Source organism: Pseudorasbora parva, chromosome 5 (genome assembly GCF_024679245.1).
Source record: "Pseudorasbora parva isolate DD20220531a chromosome 5, ASM2467924v1, whole genome shotgun sequence".
Lineage (NCBI taxonomy): Eukaryota > Metazoa > Chordata > Actinopteri > Cypriniformes > Gobionidae > Pseudorasbora > Pseudorasbora parva.
Window position 1 is genome coordinate 35652679 of NC_090176.1, and position 22701 is coordinate 35675379.

Here is a 22701-nt window from a genome sequence, read left to right on the forward strand (position 1 = left end):
TCAATTTTCATTTTTGGGTGAACTAACCCTTTAAGGATATCCAGTTAAGCAAGGTAAAAATGTGAAGCCATGAGTCAGAAATCTTCCAGAATAAACAAATACTCTGTTTTCATACCAAGTTATTAATTTTTTAATAACTTAAAAATAGTTTTTAACCATAATTAGAAACTTTTAATTTTCCACTGAAAACAACAAATGATATTTCCTTCCCTTGTGCACAAGTGATCCAAAGTTGTTGTTCTGTTTTGTCTGGTGCGGTTCACAAAACTTGCAAGGGAAAGTGACTAACTACAGACCCAGTGGGCTGCACATCAGGAGGGGTTGTGGAAGAAAGTGAGTCTGTCACATAAAAAATTCACAGGAAAGAACTAACTGTATAGTTAAAGAGGTCTTCTGTGAAACCCAAGTAAATGCCCCAAAAGAAAACAGACCTGTAACCAGATGGCAAATCTGAACCAGGCAGTCAAAAACTGGAGCAACACACAAACAAAATAGGAGTTGCATCTTGATGAACACAAATACAACCCCAACTGCAGGAACCGTGATGAATCTGTTCTTTAAAACAAGCAGACCAAAGACTGAAGAGTCCATGTTGAGAAAGTTCAATGAATTTACATTCATTTAATTGTTTCTTTCTTAAAACACCTGAAGAAAAAGGTCTTGAAGACATACAAGGCAGGTGTTTAAATAATCCTCTGGTGGAAGTTTCGGTCCTCTTTCTCTATATGTTGTAGGTCACAGGTCAACTGGCACTAAACATTATGCTCATCCATGAGTTTACGGTGGTTGACAGGACAGCAGAAAATGAAAACTGATGAAAAATGTGTGTGGTAGGTGGGTCAAATAAAAATACTTTCTATAAGAAAACAAGGCTTTTAAAAACTTAAATGAAGGAGAAAAAAAATACAAATAAAAACATTAATGTCAACCCTTCCTGAGAACAATCAGAAAAAAATAAATACACCCCATTGCTTGTTCCTCAGTGTGCATTTAAACGTGTATGTGTGTGTGAAGGGCAGACAGGGCAATCAGTCCTGATTTACTTGGCTGGTTTGTCAGTATCCCTGCAGTCCGTTATAAACCTTTTGCGATGATGCCTGTTTCAGAAGCTGTCTTATACCTAAACAAAAAAAAAATATATTTGTTGCATTTATCAACTCACAAATGCACAAAAACAAACAGTAGAGGGACAATCTCTCTACACAACACAGTAGAGGGACAATCTCTCTAAACAAATAAATCACATTGTATGCATTCTCTAAATGTTCTCTCACCATCTTTTTGCTGATCATCAAGCTGCTCCTTTGGGAAATCTACATCAAAGGTGACTATGAGCGATCCACGGATATTGTTGTTGTCAAAATTTGGTAGGCCCTCACCCTTCTTCCAAATACGAGCTCCTGGCTTAGTGATTTTATCTCTCACAATGTGCACCTAGAAGAGCACAAGATCAGTTTCTGTGAATTGGTGAACAGCCTTATTTTATACAGCAAATACAGTGACATGACAACAGGAGGGTATTAGGGGTACACATTATTACATGATCTCATTCATCATCTATAAGTTATCTAATGTTGGATACAATGCAAACAATTCTACTATAGTTACATGTACATGAAAAACGTAATGTAACATTACATTTTGTAATAAAGTAATTTAAACTATTAATTGATACATTAAAAGAAATACAAAAAATACATACAAAAAATAAATAAATAAAACCAAAATAAAAATAATTTTTATGTATAAATGTAAATAAAATATCAGTAATAACATTATGACCACTGACATTTTGTCCTCATAGTTGATGTGTTAGAAGCAGAAAAAATATTAAAGCATAAGGATTTGAGCGGGTTTGACAAGGTCCAAATTGTGATGGCTAGACAACTGGCTCAGAGAATCTCCAAACCTGCAGCTCTCGTGGGGTGTTCCTGGTATGCAGTGGTCAGTATCGATCCAAAGAAGGAACAGCGGTGAACCGGAGACAGAGTTCATTGATGCACATGGGGAGCGAAGGCTGGCCCGTGTGGTCGGATCAAACAGACAAGCTACTGTAGTTCATATTGCTCAAGAAGTGAATGCTGGCTTTAACAGAAAGGTGTCAATACACAGTGCATCACAGTTTGTCACCCAATCAGGGGGCCCATGCGGACACCTGTCCACCGCCAAAAGATCCAACAGTGGGCACGTGAGCATCAGTACTGGACCACAAAGCAATGGAAAAAGATGGCCTGATCTGATGAATCATGTTTTGGCCAGGTGCATGTGTCACTTACCTGGGAAACACACAGCACCAGGATGCATTATAGGAAGAAGGCAAGCCGACGGAGGCAGTGTGATGCTCTAGGCAATGTTCTGCTGGGAAACCTGCCATCCATGTGGACGCTACTTTGACACATACGTACCACCTACCTAAGTATTGTTGCAGACCGTATATACCCTTTAATGGAAACGGTATTCCCTGGTGGCTGTGGCCTCATTTAGCAGGATAATGCGTCCTGCCATATAGTAAAAGTTGTTCAGGAACGGTTTGAGGAGCACAAAAACAAGTTTAAGGTGTTGACCTGGCTTCCAGATTCCCCAAATCTCAAACCGGTCTACTCAAGTCCGATCCATGGAAGCCCCACCTCGCAACTAACAGGACTAAAGGATCTGCTGCTAACATCTTGGTGAACGATACCACAGCGCACCTTCAGGGGTCTAGTGGAGTCCATGCCTTGACAGGTCACAGCTGTTAGGCAGCAAAAGGGGGACCGAAACAATATTAGGTCATAATGTTATGCCTAATCTGTGTATGTGTATACTGTATATGTATATATGCATACACATTTTCAAATGCTGTAATTTCGACATAACCATAAATCAAGATCGCAGAAAAAGAAAAGAAATCTGCTGGAAGTAAAATCTGGGGGAAAAACATACCTTGTGGCCATCTAGATGAGTGATGTACATCTCAAAACCGACCAGAGCCTCGACCAGAGAGATGGTGACATTTGTGTAAAGGTCATCGCCTCTGCGCTCAAACAGTGGATGCCTAGATAAGAACAAATTTACATGTGATATGTGACGAACTGAACCAGTTCTAAAATCTAAATCTTGAAAACAGGTACATTCATTGAAAGTATATTGAACATACATTAAGAGTTCAATTAATTATTCTTATTGCAATAATACATTATTCTTTTTTTTACTCTTACTTCAAAACTTTGATGCGGAAACGCAGATCTCCAGGCTCACCATCAATGTGAGGTTCACCTGTAGTCAGTCAAACAACAGATACACACTCGATAAATCACATATTGCAGCAGTACCTAGCTAAATTATAAAAACAAGTGTTACTGTACGGAGTTATCTGTAGAATCTGTATCTTTATTTCCAATACCTTCCCCAATGAAAGGGTATTCCATCTCATCTCTCACACCCTGCTCAATCTCCACCTCTAGTGTTCTCTCCTCATTCACAAGCCTGGAAACAATGAAACCGTGTTTAATAGAAAATCATGATATATCTTGGTGATTCAAAGTGAGAGTGATTATAGGGCAAACTAACTTGATATTGGGACATTCATCACAGACTACTTCCTGTGTCATCTGGAAGCGACCTGGTCCTAGCTGTGTGGTTCTCATTTCCTGGCGACAGTTGCATTTTCTTTTGCCTGGCGCTTCTTTTGCTACAGGTTTGTTTCGTACCACCTACGTGTTAAAAAAAGGAACCAGAAGGACAGGAAAAAGGAAAGGAGATCACTGTCCATTACCATGTGACTATGTACACTGCCAAACAAAAGCCTATAAAAGAACACAGAGGGTCTGAATACTACAGTACACCAGAAAGGAAATGGAGAGGGATCAAGAACAAAAAGAAACTCACCTCTACAAAATTCCCCGAATACACCTCTTCTAGGGTTACTTCAAGGTCCAGTACTATGTCATTACCCCTTGGAATATCCCGATTGGCTGGCTGCCTATTTCCACCGAACATAAACCCAAAGTCGCCGAAGAAACTTGAAAAAAAAAACAAACAACAAAAAGTATATTTAAATATAAATGCAGTCACACAATGTAGATTGAATGTGACAGTGATAATATTCTTGTTTTAAATGGACATGCTTTTTAAACTAGATTAACAATTATGCGTGAATTTTGCAAATCTGTTCATTGAAAAAAATATACAAACATAGCACCTACCTAATTAACAGTTCATTGCTGATATCTTAATATTATAGGCTTGTTTACCTGGAGAATATATCACCATGTGAACTTTGATGGCCTTCCTTTAACCCCTCCTCTCCATGTGCATCATACAGTTTCCTTTTCTCCTCATCTGAGAGCACCTGCATTCAAAAAGTACCATGAGGGTCTTTTTACCCAGGATAAAGATCATGAACTCATTTATAGCCATAAAATAACTTGGCCCTGTGAAGTTTTTCTTCTACCTTCATTAGATTATTCTTGTTTAACATAAGACGAAAGGCCACTATAGTGTATGAAGCCATGATTAGATATTATGAAATGTACAAAATGTTAGATTATCAGACAAATAACAAGCATTTTTCACTACCACGTTTTGAAAATGTTGGGACGTTTTTGCTGCTTTCGGTGTTGTTTTTGCCCCATGCACACAATCCGGGATTAATATCTAATTTCTGACCTGGGGCCTATTGCACAAAACTAGGATAAGGGATTAAGCCGGGATATCTTGGTGATCCTGGCTCAATTTATCCGCTAATTTACAGTTATCTTTCGTTGGCATTATCGTTCTTGGTGTGAGTGTGCCTTCAATGTACATTTACACAACAGAGGTGTAGAGGTCTAGATTTTGCATACAGATGACAAGATCACCAAGATATCCCAGCATAATCCCATATCCTAGTTTTGTGCAATAGGCCCCTGTTCATAAACAAATAAAACAATAATAATTTTTAAAAAACGATTTTTTTAAGCATCCAGCTGATGTACAACCATAATTATATACTCACAATCATCCACAATTTAAAATAATGTTTATTGAAATATAAACATTTATTTAAACTAATTAAATTCTATATAGATTCTTAATAATATTGTTTATATTATGATGTAGTCGATCACTGACATTGTTCCTTTAATTAAACAGTGAACCGTTTATTGCGTAAGAATTCCATTTTTACATTGTACAAAGCACTACTAGCGGTCCACGTCACAAATCTTATGAATAACAATAAGCAGATGTTTCAACCAATCAGAGGTGGCCACACATTTCTTCCCACCAATCAAATCCATCCATCGTTTAGTTTCTAACAACAACGCTCATACTGCTCATATTCACTGGCATTATACTGACATTTTGTTCAGAAATATTATAAATATGTCAAGCGATGCTTTAGTGACACAACGCATCGCCAAATTAAACATTTGTATTAAAGTTACGCATAACATTTGCATGAAAACTAAGTCATATCATTCCCTAATACACATACAGTTTAATAACATGCAGTAAACTTGTTTTTGTTCAACATATAAAGCGTAATAGTGAAAACATGATTTGGAATGATTTTACAAAATCAAACATACCTCATAAGCAGCTCCAAGGTCTGCAAATTTGTCTTGGGCATTTGGGTCATCTTGGTTTCTGTCTGGATGAAGCTGCAATGCCAGCTTTCTGTAGGCTTTCTTAATATCTTTGATTGATGCCGATTTACTAACCCCCAAAATTTTGTAGAAATCCCTCCTGAAAATACACATTACTTTAGAACTTTTGAATCATACATCAGTTCATTCATTCATTCGATTGAACAGATACAGCTACATGGCTATGGATATGGATGTCTATTTATGTAATAATATTTTGAAGAGGAAATCAGCCAGGGAACAACAGAAGCTTCAGATATTTCTCAAATGTATATAAACGTGGCATCAAAGACAAGCTATCAGCCATATTACAGCATTTATCGGCACCTCCAAAAAATATCTTTAAAATAAAATAAAATAAAATAAAATAAATAATTTAAAAAACCTCCGGGCTTTAAATAAATCCGTTAAATTACAATAAATACCGGAGGTTATATAAAGTAGTTTATGGCGAGCTTCACCAGCATGATGCATGAACAGTGGCGTAGACCAATCACAGTGAAACATGTGTACCAGCCAGAATACTGAGTTATAATGCACTAAACCTTAACCCTGGAGGGGAAACGCGATATTCACTTACCCAGCCAGCACTGTCACTATCAAATATAAAAGCAGAAAACACACACTCGACAATTTCATTCCTCTAACAGCCATGGGTCCTTGTTTCTTTCAGAAGTCCAGTACAACACACCGGCTTTCTGTGATGTCTATCAAAAAGCCTCTTCCTGCTCTGTCGCAAGTCCCGCCTCGTTTAAAAAAGGAAGTTTTGTAAAAGTTCAATCAAATTATATTATATTATATTATATTATATTATATTATATTATATTATATTATATTATATTATATTATATTATATTATATTATATTATATTATATTATATTATATTATATTATATTAATTATATTATATTATATTATATTATATTATTTTATATTATATTAATTATATTATATTATATTATATTATATTATATTATATTATATTATATTATATTATATTATATTATATGTAAGTGCCATTTGTAATATTTTAACAATAAAAATTCGTATAAATATATTATTAAATATATTAGACAACTGTATTTATTTTAATGTATACTTGAATGTTATTTTATTTTATTATCATTATAACCATAGATTATAACCCATAACCCATCGTTTTGTAGACAACTTTTATTTTGTTCTCCACGGACAGAGATTTTACACAGTGTACTTCCGGAAAGAAATGGCATCTTTGGATAGGGTGAAAGTGTTGGTCTTAGGGGATTCTGGTAATAAATATGATCTAAATAATCTATCGACCTTTATTTCTGTAACATATAAAGTGAATGCTCATTTAAAATGTTAGCGTGTTGTAAATTATTCGAATAAAGCTAACGTTAGATGAATTAGCCTGCCACATTAGCTTGGATTTCTGCAGTACTAGTATTATATTCATTTTTATTAGAGAATAACTATCATAAGGAACTTCATCCACTTTAGATGTTGTACGTTTCCTTTTAACATGAATATTTTTCGAACCTGAATATGCCTCTTTTGATCAGTGTTATTGTATGTCTGTTTACAGGAGTGGGAAAGTCCTCTCTTGTGCATTTACTTTGCCAGAATCAAGTTTTGGGGAATCCTTCATGGACTGTAGGCTGCTCAGTGGACGTCAGGGTACAGTGACAACTATAAATAATTATTATTAAATAACTATATCATTATCATTGCAAAACCTGGTGGCTTGATTATTTGCACAGGTACATGACTGCAGAGAAGGCACTCCAGAAGAGAAGACGTACTACACTGAACTCTGGGATGTTGGGGGATCTGTTGGCAGTGCCAGCAGTGTTAAAAGCACCAGAGCTGTGTTTTACAATTCTGTAAATGGTTAAGTATCAGACAAAAACATTTAAAAGATTTTTTGCACACAAAAAAAGTGCACCAAAGAAAAGAAAAAAAGATTGCTGGAATATGTGTTATGACTCTTCTTTAATACCAAATCACTTTGTTTGCCTTTTTTACCTCCAGGTATTATTTTAGTTCATGATCTAACCAACAAGAAGTCCTCCCAGAATCTGTACCGCTGGTCACTGGAGGCGCTGAGCAAAGACTCCTCTCCAACCGGCATCATTGTATCAAATGGGTGTGTCATGGTTAACTTCTGATTCTGTTAGAACGTTTGCATCAAGCATTTCTTCAGCTAAAATACGATAAATTGAAAAGCTAATTGTTTTTGATATGCTATCTTGCTTATATTATGTGGTAAATAAATCAGAATACAGTGAATAAATCTTTATGACTATATAACTTTCTAGATATGTTGAAATAAGTTAATTCTGATGCTTTGCATTTGCAGAGATTATGATAGGGAACAGTTTGCAGAGAACTCCGTTCCTCTCCTGCTAATTGGCACCAAATTTGATCAAATCCCAGAAACCAAGAGGAATGATGTCCTGACCCGCACTGCCTTTCTATCTGAAGACTTTAATGCGGAAGAGATCAACCTCGTATGTGCTGATTTTTACCTAAATTAGCATAATATTAAGTACAAAAAACAATAAAAATGTCTCCATTATGATTTCTGAGCTTTTTCCTGCTTTTCTCCTCAGGATTGTACAAATCCACGCTATCTTGCGGCCGGATCGTCAAATGCTGTTAAACTGAGCCGGTTTTTTGACAAGGTAGAGACTTTAATTAAACTCTTTAATTAAAGTTTGTATTTCCTTTCTGATCGTAACGATTCTCTGTAATTTTGTGAGGAAATGTCTTATATATCTCTGTGCAATGTATTAACGTACAGTCAAACCAAAAAGTTATTCTGACACCAGATATAACTTTTTACTAGTATGTGCGGGACACTATGGTTAATTTATGTGAGCAAAATATAGCAAAATAAAGTAAACTGCAACATTATAGCAAAAATGATTCATACAGTGGACTCAATGAATAAAAATTTGAGACCAAAATTATTCAGACACTTTGACCTGACCAGGTTTTGCTTAAATATTTTGTCTTTAATTGCTAATGTGAACTTTTACACCACAGACTGAACAAAATGAAGCATCGAGATTGGTTGACCTAAATTGGTATTAAATTATTGTGTACTTAACAGCTGATTGGTTAATTGTAATCTATTACATACCTTTCTTTCAAAGTTATCTGACATTATCAGGATGATTTTTAACATTATCAGAATGTTGAAGAATGAAGATGTCTGAATAAATTTGACCGTATATGAACTCTTCTTGTGCCTCTTTTAGGTAATAGAGAAGAGATACTTCACAAGAGACCCTAGCCAGGTGTGTGTGCTTTTCTTTGTTTACATGTGACGACATTTGTGTAGCCACAAATGAGCTTATTTGAAATAATGTTTTTGTTTTGTAATAGTTTTAAAGAATTACTTATACGATCAAATAATTTTGGTATTTCAGAATTACTTTTAGTGTATAATAATTATTATTTTGTTAATTAGCAACCTGTTATTTTCCTCATTTTCTCCTTAGATGCAGAGTTTCACAGACAGGAGGCGCTTTAATTTCAAAAGTCTGCACAGTGATTGAGTGTACACATATACTTTAGGTTGGTGGGTTTAGTCCTGTTTGTAATCTACAATCTTCTGTCATCATGTTCTTCTGCAAAGACCAATTAATTTGTGAATTATTATAATTTTTTACATTAACACCCAGTTTACCGTGACAGAAAGATTTATGTGGATTTGTTATCATCTGTATCTCATATTACAAGATTTTCTGTATTTTCGTATAATGAGGTGACATGGAGCTTGGTTTTCATTGGTAAAAGGTAATCTAAACAGATTTCCTGTTTATAGTATCATGTGAGATGGCAGATTTATTAATATTATTAAATCAACCATTGTTACTTAATCTTTAGGATCAGTTGGAAAAAAAACATTTACAGTTTGTATTGTTGATCTCTAATTTAAAAATTATAAGCCTTTGCTATATTAGCAACCTATTAATACTGTGTGTGTGTGTGTGTGTGTGTGTGTGTGTGTGTGTGTGTGTGTGTGTGTGTGTGTGTTTGCGTGTGTGTACAGAAGTCTTGAATCCTTAAAATAAAGATGCATTTGAATTAACTGAGTTTGGCTCGTCTTCTCACTTCTTTATATATATTTCCATTTGCGACAACGCAAATCATATATTTTTAACTCAAGTAGCAGTGCAACATGACTATATTCTGAAGTGAACAGCAGTTTGAGAGCAACTTCCTGCTGCACCCTTGATGCACTTTCTTCTGGTTAGTTAGCCCAGCCAGCAACATGTTTAGCTGGCATTTTTATGTTGGCTAATGTTAAAACTGGTGGAATCAGCTTTTTGTGTGATAATATAATGGTTGTGAATGAAAGGATGCACTTTCGGTAAGACCAACGTAAAAAATATTTTTCATGAGAGACGGTAGTAGATATTGACACCTAACTGCTCAAAAGTTTACACACCGCTTGCAGAATCTGAATCATTTTAAAGGAAGTGTATGTAAGAAATGCATTTCAATGAATCATAAAATGGCCCTGATATGTCACTAGACATTAAGAAATCATGTTCATTTCAAATACTTATTTCACTGACAACAGTAGTCCGGCCAGGTTATTGTCATTTAAAGTTGTTGTTGCAGCCCTCAACTGATGTTGATGTTGACATGTGTTTTGGCCTGAAGCTCTACCATCCTCCTATCTACCAATCACAAAGTCAGTAGTGTTTTAGCATCTGGGTTGCCAGATCTGCTCTATAGTTACCCCAGCTGCAGCTACAAACGTTCCTGCTGGATCCTGTAGCCAATCTGGCAACCTCGAGTCAAGGGGGAGGGGGAGAGGGGATACACTGCTCTACAGTAATTTGAAAGTGAATGCAGTTGCAGTTTTGGCCACAATCTTACATACACTTCCTTTAACAAAATAATAATAAAATGCATTTTTTATTTAATACTGTCCTGAATAAGATAGTTTACATAAAAGATGTTTACATATAGTCCAGAAGGAAAAAAAAAAGTTTTATAAAAACGACCCTGTTCAAAAGTTTATACCCTGCCTTGATTCTCAATATTCTGTGTTGTTACCTGGACGGCTGTTTTGTGATGGTTGTTCATCAGTCTATTGTTTGTCCTGATCAGTTAAAATGCCCAATGTTCTTCAGTAAAATCCTTCAGGTCCTGCAAGTTCAGTTTTCCAGCATTATTTACATATTTGAACCCTTTCCAGCAGTGACTGTATGATTTTGGACACTGAGGACAATTGAGGGACTCAAACACAACTATTAAAAAAGTTAAAACGTTCACTGATGTTCCAGAAAAAAACAATGCATTTGGAGCTGGGTGGTGAAAACTTTTGTATTAGTATATTGCCCTTCTGAAGCAACAGAAGATACTTGCATGTTTCCTGGAAGACAAATTAAGTACAATTTACCTTGATCTTCAAATTCAATACGTTTTCCAAAAGAATCAAGAGTACATTAACTTTTGAACAGAGTCATTTTTATAAATTCAACAAAAAAAAATTGTCTTGTGGACTGTAAACATCTTTTATGTAAAATATCTTATGTAGCACAAAATTAAAATAATAACATGCATTTTTTTAAGATCCCTCTTAGTTTGTTAAAATGATTCAGATTTTGCAAGCTGTGTGTACACTTTTAAGCAAGACTATGGAGCCTTTATATATAAAAATATATTTATATTATAACTAACTTTAATATCTGAATGAACGTCTCGGTTATGTATGTAACCCTCATTCCCTGAAGAGGCAACGGAGTGGAATTTGCATAGCGGACTCCACCCCACTGTGTGGGTATAAACAGGAAGTCGCTGGCATGATTGCATAATGTTTACCTGCTGAGGAGTCAAGACTGAACAACTGGCCATTTCAGTGGTACAGCTAGCCTGACAAGCCAGACCCACATCAAGATGTTTGGTCTGGAAACTCACCATAGACAGAGCTCAATCCGAGGGGCGGGATAAACGGTTGTCTCCCTCTGCACGCGATAGGATAGCGCTACACCAACCAGAGCAACGAAGGTGAAGCAGAGCTCGCTGACTGATTAAACATTCACCGTATCCGGTCGGCTAAACTCCGAACACATCTTCCCTTTTTAAGAATGACTTCAGTGCCGCTCTTTGTTCTTTTCTCAGAGAAAAGCTTAACTCCAAGTCTTCCAGAGTCACGGTCAAAGCTGATTCGAATGACCGCCGCCGTTCGCCAGTTTCTGTGTTTACTAGAAGTACGCAAACACAACTCGGCCGTCGTCATTATGGCCCCGCCCGCCGACTCTATACACGATGTGATTGGGCCATCCAGATTCTGAGGAATACAGCTCAGATGGGTATTGAGAGTTCCTAGACGACACTTGCGGGCAAATTAAATTTGCTGCCGCTAGGGTGCAACTAGATTTCTAGGCTATGGTACAGTGGATGTGGCAGAGGAATGTTCCGTCTCCGTTCCCTCCTCAGGGAACGAGGGTTACATACGTAATGTTGCCTTTCGTTCAGTCACTCCGATTAACACCAGTAAGTGACGAATGGGGTCCCAATACAATCACGCCACTCGGCTGTCTTCCAGTGCCCTGCGTAGACGTGAGGTCCCTGTCCTAAGACTAGTACGGACGCAGGACTCCCATCTAACACAGGATTAACAATGTACATTGGGAAGCATATTCCAGCTGGAAGTATGCACCAAGATGCCTACCCGTAGGGAGGATTTAGGAATACACTTATTCCTAATGGACGAGGGCTGCATATGGAAGAACACTGGAGTACCAGCCGAAGGTGGATTTTTATCCCTAGGAGTGGCAAGGCTGCCGACCTTGCCAAGGGAAAGACACCCGCTCAGGGAGGCTTACGGTGGAAATACACATGTGGGGGTCCGCCTGAGATGGAACCGTGCACACGGAGGCACCTAGCCTCAAGGCTTTCGAGGAAGCTCACCTGAGAAGAATATCGCACGTATCCAGTCCGTGGAGTGGAATGGCGAGCAAGCGATGACACCTGAGTCTGGTCCATTACCGGCCACTTTTAGAGGCGAGTACATAGTTGGACACAGGCTCCACTCGGAGGTTGTAGAATCTGGTGAATGTGTTTGGTGTCGCCCAGCCTGCAGCTTTGCAGATGTCTGTTACCAGAGTGCCATGTGCTAAAGCGGAGGCCACACACTGGGTGTTCTAACCCCAAGGTGACATGGACGCCCCTGCTGCTGGTATGCCAAAACAATGGTGTCCACTATCCAGTGAGACAACCTCTGTTTTGGTGGGGCGGAGTCCGCTATGCAAATTCCACATGCCCATGGCATTGGCACTGCCATTGGGCGCTTTCTTAGATCTCGAAGTTGATAGGCTTCTAAGCAAAACCCCCATTCTTCAGTCACTGACGTTACTCGGAGTGACTGAACGAAAGGGAATGTTTGTTCTGTTTATTCATCTTAAATAAGATTTTCCTTGTCATCTATATCTAAATGTACCCCTTATTTTAAGGGAAGTTATGGTCAATGAATAAACACTTCACATCAGAAATCAAGTGTTATCACCCGTTTATTAATAATTTCAAACTGGCTAAACATATGGGGTTTTGACAGTTACAGCAGGAACAAATAATTAGCAGACATATGCAGAAAAAATGGCTAAAAGTGTGAGAAAGAAAAAGAAGGGGAAAAAACGGCACTTTTAATTTAAGAGCCCAATTTATGTTTTCTCGCTCTTGTTTTTTTAACCAATGTTCTTTTTAATCCAGGGGAGGAAGTAGGAGATCTTTACATAAGTCTGAGGATATGCTTTGTTTGTACATTCGTCGAGGGTATATGAAGCAATTCCTTGTGCTTTAGTATTGCAGATAAGAGGACTTCCTGAATCACCCTTTAAGAAGGACAGAAGAAAATATAAATGATATAATATAATATAATATAATATAATATAATATAATATAATATAATATAATATAATATAATATAATATAATATAATAATAATATACCTGACAAAAAGCATGTTTCCCATCTGAAACACTACAGATCATTCTCTCAGAGTTGAAGTATTGCTGCCACATTTCTTTACATTTTGAGTTGTCCTGCAGTTTAAGAGGGACTTCCAGCATCACATTTGATGGATCTGCTTTTGGTTTTTTATACCCCCAACCAGCAATGGAGCATTTACCATTAGCTGGTGTTGTTTCATTTTTCTTAAGAAGAGGCATAACTTTCACAAATTTATTCAGCTTGGCTTTGGTCTTCAGCTACAAATAACAGAAAATAAGATAAAGGGAGCAAACAAAGCACATAATATAGATCAACAGTAATTGAAGGTTAATATACCTTTAGTAACATGATATCATAGCTGTAGTTCTTCTCTTTATTACGTTGAAACATAGGATGTCGGATGTATTTTATCACTTTGATTCTCTGCTGGCTCTTCTCGTCCTGCTTGATGTTGTGAGCTCCCAGAACAATCTCAAAGTTGTCCTGACCAGAGAAGGCACTGCTACTGCGGGAACAATTTAAAAACTGTGTAAGCATTTAAGAATTTGAATCAAACACAGAGATAGGTAAATTAAAAGTCTTGAGGGTATATCCTTCGGACGCACACATCCTGGGACATACTCACTTCAAACAGTGGGCCGCTGTCAGTACATAATCCTCTCTGATCAGCATCCCTCCACATTTGTGATATTTATTTATCTGAAGAGATGCCATGTATGGTCTGGAATGAGGTTTAGCCTCTTTTCCACCTATAATACCAATCTCTATCGCACCTATGACAAAAACAGAAGTAACTTAAACCATTACCAGACTAATTTTACCAGAGGTATTGAATGCACATAGACGTTTTACAATTTGCATTCTATCTATATTATGTAATATATATCATTTAAATTATATTCTAGCGTAGAAGTATTTGAGTGTTCATATTTTCTGCTCTTGCAAAAAGATGCACAATGCAAATTCAGTCAGGAAGAAATGAATAATATCTTACCAGCTAAAGAGATACCAAGGAGAAGAAGAAAAGCGTAAAGAACCATGATGCAACCTTAACAACCTGTGTCAAAGCATCGCATGTACATAAATAGTATACTCAAACCTACCCTCAGTTGTATCTCCTCCCCTTTTACTTCAAACCACACGTGTGTACAAAAAAACAACCGAGTAATGAAATACTCAATTTAAAGTACTTTTATTAGAAATAAAATACAATAAAAAGTGACAAAATTCCAAAACTCATTCTCGGTCCTAGCGATCACACACTGACTGACTAATTTTATTTGCAGCCAATGACTGGACATTGGTTGTGGCAAACAAACTAACAATGAGTGACATCAACAAGTTACTGGCTATAAAAGAAAAAAGAAAAACAGGTAAATGGGAAACAAAACATATTAACAAATGCATGTTTGTTTTATCAAAATAGTGGTTGATTTCAATTTATAAATTCTATTTTGCTGGCCTTCTAATGACATTTGTACTTCACATCACTTTTATGGACATCTTCATCTTTGCAATACCACTTTACTGCCATTTTATAATATGTATAATTATGCCGGTTATAGCCTCTGGCCTAAGAAACTGGGATAGGCTCCAGCCATATCTGAATCTAGAAGGTCATATAAGGATCAATGAATGAATTAATGGTATAGCAATCTATATATTTTAATATCAAGATAATCAATGTCCTGTAGCTTCATGTGCACCAAGTTATACACCTGATTTTATTTCTGGTTTAGGTGTTTGATAAATTAGATTAGATTTTTTCTTTACTTTTATTTGTTTGTCTTTTTAAAAACATTCATTTGGTGAAATGTAAATTGGCTTTTTATCTTATTCATATGCAAGCTGTTAAGTGTATTAATTATACACATGATTTAGGTGCATAAATGTTACATGTATAAGATGCTATTTCAATCACTTAATGTACTTCCTAATCCACGGAAGGAAGGCAGATATTTTCATGTAGACCTCAGGAAACTTCTTGGATTTACAGTTAGAAAGATATGTGTATGCAGCCATTCCTTGAAGTTTAGAGTCACAAAAAAGAGGACTGCCAGAATCACCCTAGAAAGAAACAGATGAAAGACTTAAAATGTACTCTGCCATTATATGAATAATTATATGAAATCTTTGTTAATCATCTAAACTGACAGTTTCAGTACCTGGCAGAAAGCCCTTTTCCCATCTGAGATGCTACAGATCATTTTCTCAGAGTTAAAATACTGCTGCCACTTATTTTTACATTCAAAGCTGAACTGCAATTTGAGTCTGACTTCATGCAGAACACTTGATGCTTCTCCTCCGGGTTTCTCCATACCCCAGCCGGCAATGGAGCATTCGATATGGGCAGGAATATTTTCATTGTTCTTAGGTAGATCGACAACATCCACAAACTTATTCCGCACAGCTTTGGTCTTCAACTGTAAAATATTAATCAGTGAATACCTGAATACAAAATTAGATCCACCCCAAAAAAAGCACAATTTGAGCACCATGAATACCTTTAGTAACATAATATCATAGGTGAAGTCATTTTTCGCATAATGGGGATGTTTGATGTACTTCTCTACTTGGATTATCTGCTGGCTGGCCTCGTTCTGGCTGATATTGTGAGCTCCCAGAACAACTTCTAAGGAATTGAAGGTCTGACTGTGAATACATTTAATGTTAAGGTTATTTTAGTGAAAAACATCATGTCAGTACATCGTTACAATAAAAACAAAATAAAGACTAAAAGACCATTTTATAAATACAACTGTTTTTGAACACTAGGGGATGGGGTAAGATGAGCTAGTGGGAACCCCCAGTATCTTGGCAGCTGTATTTTATTGTCATGTAACCGTGTATTTTGGAACCACCCACAATTTCTGCCAGACCTTGTATAATGTAAAATGTGAGCGTAACAGATGAAATGGCTGCAGTTACTCAAAGCAAATTTATCCAGAAAATGTGTTTTTTAAAGGTGACCTAGAATGAAAACTTGCATTAAAATAATTATGCATTGCCATAGTGAAATAAGAGTTCAGTACATGGACATCACATTCTGTGAGTCTCAAACACCATTACCTCCTCCTTCATATGTAAATCTGGCTTTTTTTTAAATTTTATTTTTAAATGCATGAAAAATAAGTGATTCTCAACATAACGCCACCGGTGTCGCAACCGTTGGGGATCATTTATGTGCACGCCCCCAACATTTGCATCTGTCCGAACATGTTCATTGTCAGGCGTTTCTTCATTGTCACAATTTTCTTGTTTTTAACCGACAATGTGTAACTGCATGTGAAAAATGTATACTACAAGCTCTACAATATTTAAGAAGTTTATTTAATCTCAAGTCTCAATGAAATACTAACATTTTTCTTTCTCTCTTATACACACACAAACCATGAACTGATATACATTTCATTAAATGAGTAGGGCTCTGCGCTCTTTTTTGTTGTTGTTTTTTTTTTTACCTGGAGGTGGCATTTGGATGATTCCGCATCTTCTGAAGCGTGTTGACGACATACCGAGCAGAACATTGTCAGTAGGGATGCACCAAAATAAAAATTATTGGCTGAAACCAAAACACTAAAATAAATTATGCCAATTATCCATTGCATTTATGGCTAATGGTATGACTGTAACTTTACTAAAAATCAAGGCATTGCAATTGAATTAATTAATATTAAAGTTTTAAATAATAAATCAATTAGGCTTACAAATTATGCAAATATTAATTTAGCACATTGCAACAACCCACAGTATAAAATAAAATTCAAACTAAAATGTTTAACTTGACCTCACTCATGTGTACATTAAATAATAATGTACAGGCCTATTGGCCTGCAGAAAGGTATACAGAAATTGAATAAAGTAATCAAATGTAAAATAACTGCATATTTAAAGCAGCACTTGGCAACTTTTGCTCTCGGGGTCCCCCTACAGTTTGGAAAAAATAATGTCCTCAACTACTGTCATAAGATCTGTCATCCTACAACAGGGGATGCCATCGCGCGTGCATTTGTTGACATGACAACCCTGATAGCCCTGAACTAGTGATGCGTGGGTCGTCTCATAACCCGCGGACCCCGTATGTCTATTTAATGCTCGCGGGTGAGGGGCGGGTTGTAAAAATATATACAGTGGTGCGGTGCGGGCCAAATAACTTCATAAAAGTGGCGCCGCGGGTCGGTGCAGCACTAACAGTTATCCTGAACACTGCAGGAGGAGTTCACATTGCAGGTGTTCTTCTGGCGGCGCGTGTGAAATGTCTTCATCCCAGGTAACGTTACAGTCAGTGGCATATGTTTCAGCATGTCATATGAATATAATTTCATGGGTTTTTTTTTTTCAAACGCCAAATAATCACGATGCTCACGTTTACAAGCCAGCGTCATTACAGTAGTCTATTGGTTACCGTTTTACAGAATCTATATGATACTTCAATTCAATGTTTGAGTTGTAGGTAATCACCGTAACAAGCATGACAGCATCGGTCGGGCACGCCTCCTTCAGCTCACGCCAACGAGCAAACGCTGGTCCAATGTTGATCCTCATCCTGCCTTTAATCACATCACTTTTTCGTTTCCTCTTATTGCTTTCCTCCAACAAAACCTTTTCTTTCTTATTTGTCTCTGCTGCTTCGGACATGACTATATAATCCGACGAACAAAGTTGGGCTCGCACGTCCGAATTTAAGGAAGTGTGGGTGTTGGTGGAAGTGACGTATATGCCGTAAAGCAGTCGAATTTTGTAGTTCTTTTTGTTCTCGGGTTACTACCCGAAACCCGAAGTTTAAAAGTATGATTAAAAACGATACAGACCCCATCAAGCTATGGCAGACGTGTCATTCAACCTATTGTAAGTCGATTTATCATCACAAGAGTCTTAAAAATATATTATGAAGGTTGAAAAGTTACAAAACCTATTCAATCAAGAGCAGTGAGTGATGTCCTTTTGTTTGACATTAAACAGAGCAGTAAACGCTACTGACCCTTTAAGACCTAATAGATGCTCGTCTTTCTCGACTATAGCCAACAGTTCACTTAAGGCATATTCAGACTACCGGTATGTCTGCTTGGATACTCATCAAGATTGACAAGTTGACATACTTTTTGTGTGAGTTTGTCCGTTTAAGCGCAAGACTTGAAAGAGAACTCAATATTTGCACGCTGTGAGACAAGTGCGCGCTCTCGGATGATGCAAAGTGATGGATCTTCTCTCAGCGCGCGCGAGTTCTTATTCGCGTCTTCTGGCACTACATCCGCCGCACTCGCATGCATTAAACAAAGTTTACAAAGAGGGGAAACAGTATGCTATTTTTATGTACCCGCCACGGTGGCCGGTAGGTGAAGCAAGTTTACCCGCCACAACTCAAAATCACCCGCATTTGGCTGGTGGCGGGTGCTAATTTCCATCCCTGGAGAATAGCAAAAACTGCAGCTCTCATGGACACACGTCACGTTACAGGCTGTGCAGGGGACGTGAGGACTTGTCTACCCTTCCCACAGATAAAAAATGTCAACAGTCATGGATTATTTTTATAATCGGATACCGCAACAATTTTATTCAAAATCGTTCGTTTGTTCGGCCCATTTTAAGCAAGCTTCGTTCAGCGTCTTAAACTGAAGAAAGTGGCAATTACAACTGTATTGCTGCAAGGAAGCAGCAAGCAGTTAAATTGAAAGTTTCTCAGAGAGACAGCATTGTCTAGATAACGCAAGATGCTAGTAGGCTACAGTAACTATAGGAAACTCCCAAGTACCATACAAAACTAAATAGTGTCTAATGACAAATGTTAATATTATTTAGTATAACAAAATACAACCGTAGTTGCTTACAGATCGTTTACTCGATCCTTCTAGCAAACGTCAACGATAAGCTAGTCATTTGACAAGGCTATTAATTTTGTAAAAAAAATATATTTATATTTTTGAGAACTTAAGTATGATATTTTTGCATGCTTGTATTTCAGAGTACATCACAGTCACTGCATAGCCTACATTGTGAATAATGTTATATAAACATGCCATATTGTTGAAAATAACTTTTCTGTTATTTTCTGAAAAGAACACGGTGTTTTACCTAAACATGTACAATCTGGCAACCATATGCACGCGAGCTCTCTCTCTCGCGCGTGGATGATCTGAAAACACCAATAAACAAGTAGGCGGCATTTTAGCCATCTCCATTTGAGATGTTCTGCTTTAAGGATCATTCAGTTGGTCTGTGTTCTGTCAGGACGGTCAGGACTCACGAGCCGCTTTGCTGAACAATTGAACTGCTGTGTGCTGCTGAAATAAGCCAATCAGAGCAGAGCTCAACATTAATATTCATCCTAGGGACAATTTATAGGCTTGTAAATGGACCTGTAAAACTGTATTTGGACAATTTTTGCTCTTAAATAAGCCACATACCCTCTATGTAGATATCAGAGAACAATTTAGCATATTGTTTCAACTCATTCTAGGGCACCTTTAAAATTTCACATGGGTTTGAGTCACAATCATTTAGATCAGGGGTGTTCAATTCTGGTCCTGGAGGGTCACTGTCCTGCAGAGTTTAGCTCCAACCCCAATTATATACACCTGAACTGCATACAAACTTCCAGGCAGGTGTGTTGAGGCAAGCTGGAGCTAAACTCTGCAGGACAGTGGCCCTCCAGGACCGAGTTTGGACACCCCTGATTTAGATGGTCAGTTTAGACTCAGATGGTGCAACTTACCCCTAACCTGGGGCAAATTTAGCCACAGAAACCTTTTGTACAAGAAACCTTTTTTTTTTAGAATGCGTTGTCATGCATCCTGATGGGAAACATCCTGACATTTTTATGCCTAATTTTCCCTTATTCTGAAGGCCACATAACTAAAAATGGCTCATCTTACCCCACTCTCCTTACATATTGCCCTGTTTATTAAGGATATATGCATGCATACTTACTCCAAACAGTGGGCTGATGTCAGCACATAATTATCCGAAATCAGCATCCCTCCACAGTAATGTTGTCTTTTATACTGGAGAGAAGCCATGTATGGTCTGGAATGAGGTTTAACCTCTTTGCCTCCTACAATGCCACTCTCTAACCCTCCTGTGATGACACAAGAGTCATGGTAACTACAACTTGGGCAGTTTAACTTGAACATGTCAAATTACAGAAGCAAAATGGTTATGAGCTTATGTGCATTTCTCTAAATATCAAAATGACTCAAATCTGTTTGAAAGCCATTGGTACAAAGATGTGGTTGCATAATTGCATCTTATTAAAATATTCCCTCCCAAAACAATCTGCCTGACTGATGTAAAAGGTGAATGTCTTACCAGACAGACAGAAGACAGACAGCAGGAGACAGACACTGAGCAGCATGATGTACGATGGTGCTGCTACAGGAAATGAACATGAAAAGGATTTGACTGTCAGTGGGGGCTATATACTGCCTCTGATCTACTTTGTCGCGTATGAAAGTACACAAAGGAAAGGTGTAGGGGAAATTTCTAACATGCATGTATTAATAACACAGTGAATTCTCAGGTAAACCATAAACCACATAGAAAGGTGGTAGTTCACTGGAAAATTAAGTTCTGTCAGCATTTATTCACTCTTGTGTCGTTCCTGTATCACCTGACTTTCTTCTGTAGAACACGGAATATATTTTAAAGAATGTTGGTAACCAAGCAGTTTTGGTGGTCATTGACTTCGATTATATGTACAAAAACTGTTTTTTTTCTTCATCTTCAAAATATGTTATTTTATGTTCCACAGAAGAAAGTCATACAGGTTTGGAACACTATGAGAGTAAGTAAATGATGACATCATTTACATATTTGGGTAAACTATCCCTTTAAAGATTATGCAAACAATATAAGATTCCCATTAATGAAAAACGGCTTTAGGAAGATTCCTATTCATCACTGAGTGCAGTATAAAAGCTCCCTTGGCATGGCTTAGTTAGTGTTGATTTGACCAGTGGATTTACATTTATACATGTGGCATATGTGGGATGGCCATAAACATTTGGCCCACAAACACATTCATACTCTGAGTCAGTTTATCTGAGTCTGTCCACATTTTCCGTCCATTTTTTCTTATATAGGTGGTTTCTACAGGTTTTGTTCCATTTGCAGTCTTTTCCACAAATTACACAGCAGTTTGTTGTGGGAGGTGTTGTTCCATGTTATACCGGGGGTAGGGATATCGATTTAGATGTCGATCTTGATTCGGTATTAATTCATATGTATATAGCCTACTGTACATATAAGGAAAAATATGTTTGCCTTTTTAGCACTATTTTAACCTTTTCTTGGGTTAAATTATATTTGCTTGCATTAATTACTATTCACTTTGGTATGCTTATATAGGCTCAAGTATCATCAAAAATATTAGGATGCAAGTTAATAATGTTTTAAAATTTCACATTAAAAAAAATCTAGTGTCATGTCTAAATATTGTTTTCAAATGCAAAACCTAAAAATAAGAACAGAATTATGATCTGAGATTTTGAGTTAAGATCTCAAAATATTCAATAAATAATTTTAAACTTAAATATAGAACATTTATTTAATTGAAAATTGTATGTTCATGTTTGACCACCAATGAGTAGGCCTATGAGTGTGACCAAAGGTTCAGGGAGGAGTTATAGACCAGAACTCCGGTCTGACGCACGTGTGATCTCGCGTTTTTTACTTGTCACATCGCACGTGTGTTTGGTTGGAAATGTTGGGAAACGTAGTTTGCGCACCGGAGAGAGAGAGAGTTGTCGTCGATTCTTCCTCTTGTAAAGTCACGCAGTGTGAACCCCTCGGTCGCAGATCCATCATGATTCGTGCAGTGTGAACACAGCAGTGAATGCTACAACAGATAGTCATGCAGGGTGAAAAGAGCAATGACCCGACAAGTTTGAAAATCGTGCAGTCTAAACTAGAGAGAGAGAGAGAGAGAGAGAGAGAGAGAGAGAGAGAGAGAGAGAGAGAGAGAGAGAGAGAGAGAGAGAGAGAGAGAGAGAGAGAGAGAGAGAGAGAGAGAGAGAGAGAGAGACGTGAGTGACACGGAGATGGAGGAAGAGCAGGGAAAGGAAATGCAGCTGAGCGAATATGCTGCATGTTTAAAATGGCATTAAAAAATAAATGAATAACAACACGCAATATGTGGCGGCTG

General features: G+C 37.3%; 4 protein-coding genes across 4 annotated transcripts; 1 reads left to right on the forward strand and 3 right to left on the reverse strand.

The window, feature by feature from the left end:
* Positions 1 to 592: 592 nt before the first annotated feature.
* dnajb11 (DnaJ heat shock protein family (Hsp40) member B11) lies at positions 593 to 6345 on the reverse strand. Its single transcript, XM_067445056.1, has 10 exons — positions 6187 to 6345; positions 5550 to 5706; positions 4233 to 4330; positions 3868 to 4000; positions 3550 to 3692; positions 3383 to 3465; positions 3198 to 3255; positions 2923 to 3034; positions 1275 to 1434; positions 593 to 1120 (listed from the first exon to the last, which is right to left on the reverse strand). Exons 1-10 carry the CDS (start codon positions 6258 to 6260, stop codon positions 1056 to 1058), a joined length of 1083 nt encoding a protein of 360 aa, XP_067301157.1. The 5' UTR covers positions 6261 to 6345; the 3' UTR covers positions 593 to 1055.
* A 459-nt stretch (positions 6346 to 6804) lies between these two features.
* Positions 6805 to 9691, forward strand: rabl3 (RAB, member of RAS oncogene family-like 3). Its single transcript, XM_067445057.1, has 8 exons — positions 6805 to 6877; positions 7174 to 7265; positions 7349 to 7478; positions 7620 to 7734; positions 7948 to 8098; positions 8201 to 8272; positions 8852 to 8890; positions 9095 to 9691. Exons 1-8 carry the CDS (start codon positions 6832 to 6834, stop codon positions 9149 to 9151), a joined length of 702 nt encoding a protein of 233 aa, XP_067301158.1. The 5' UTR covers positions 6805 to 6831; the 3' UTR covers positions 9152 to 9691.
* A 3414-nt stretch (positions 9692 to 13105) lies between these two features.
* On the reverse strand, positions 13106 to 14667 carry LOC137075471 (granzyme B-like). Its single transcript, XM_067444046.1, has 5 exons — positions 14557 to 14667; positions 14188 to 14335; positions 13899 to 14067; positions 13562 to 13819; positions 13106 to 13444 (listed from the first exon to the last, which is right to left on the reverse strand). Exons 1-5 carry the CDS (start codon positions 14600 to 14602, stop codon positions 13298 to 13300), a joined length of 768 nt encoding a protein of 255 aa, XP_067300147.1. The 5' UTR covers positions 14603 to 14667; the 3' UTR covers positions 13106 to 13297.
* A 71-nt stretch (positions 14668 to 14738) lies between these two features.
* LOC137075470 (granzyme B(G,H)-like) lies at positions 14739 to 22448 on the reverse strand. The gene is made up of 6 exons (XM_067444045.1): positions 22286 to 22448; positions 20868 to 20930; positions 20490 to 20637; positions 16067 to 16214; positions 15728 to 15985; positions 14739 to 15629 (listed from the first exon to the last, which is right to left on the reverse strand). The coding sequence occupies exons 1-6, from the start codon at positions 22410 to 22412 to the stop codon at positions 15480 to 15482; spliced, it is 894 nt and encodes a 297-aa protein (XP_067300146.1). The 5' UTR covers positions 22413 to 22448; the 3' UTR covers positions 14739 to 15479.
* Positions 22449 to 22701: the final 253 nt, after the last annotated feature.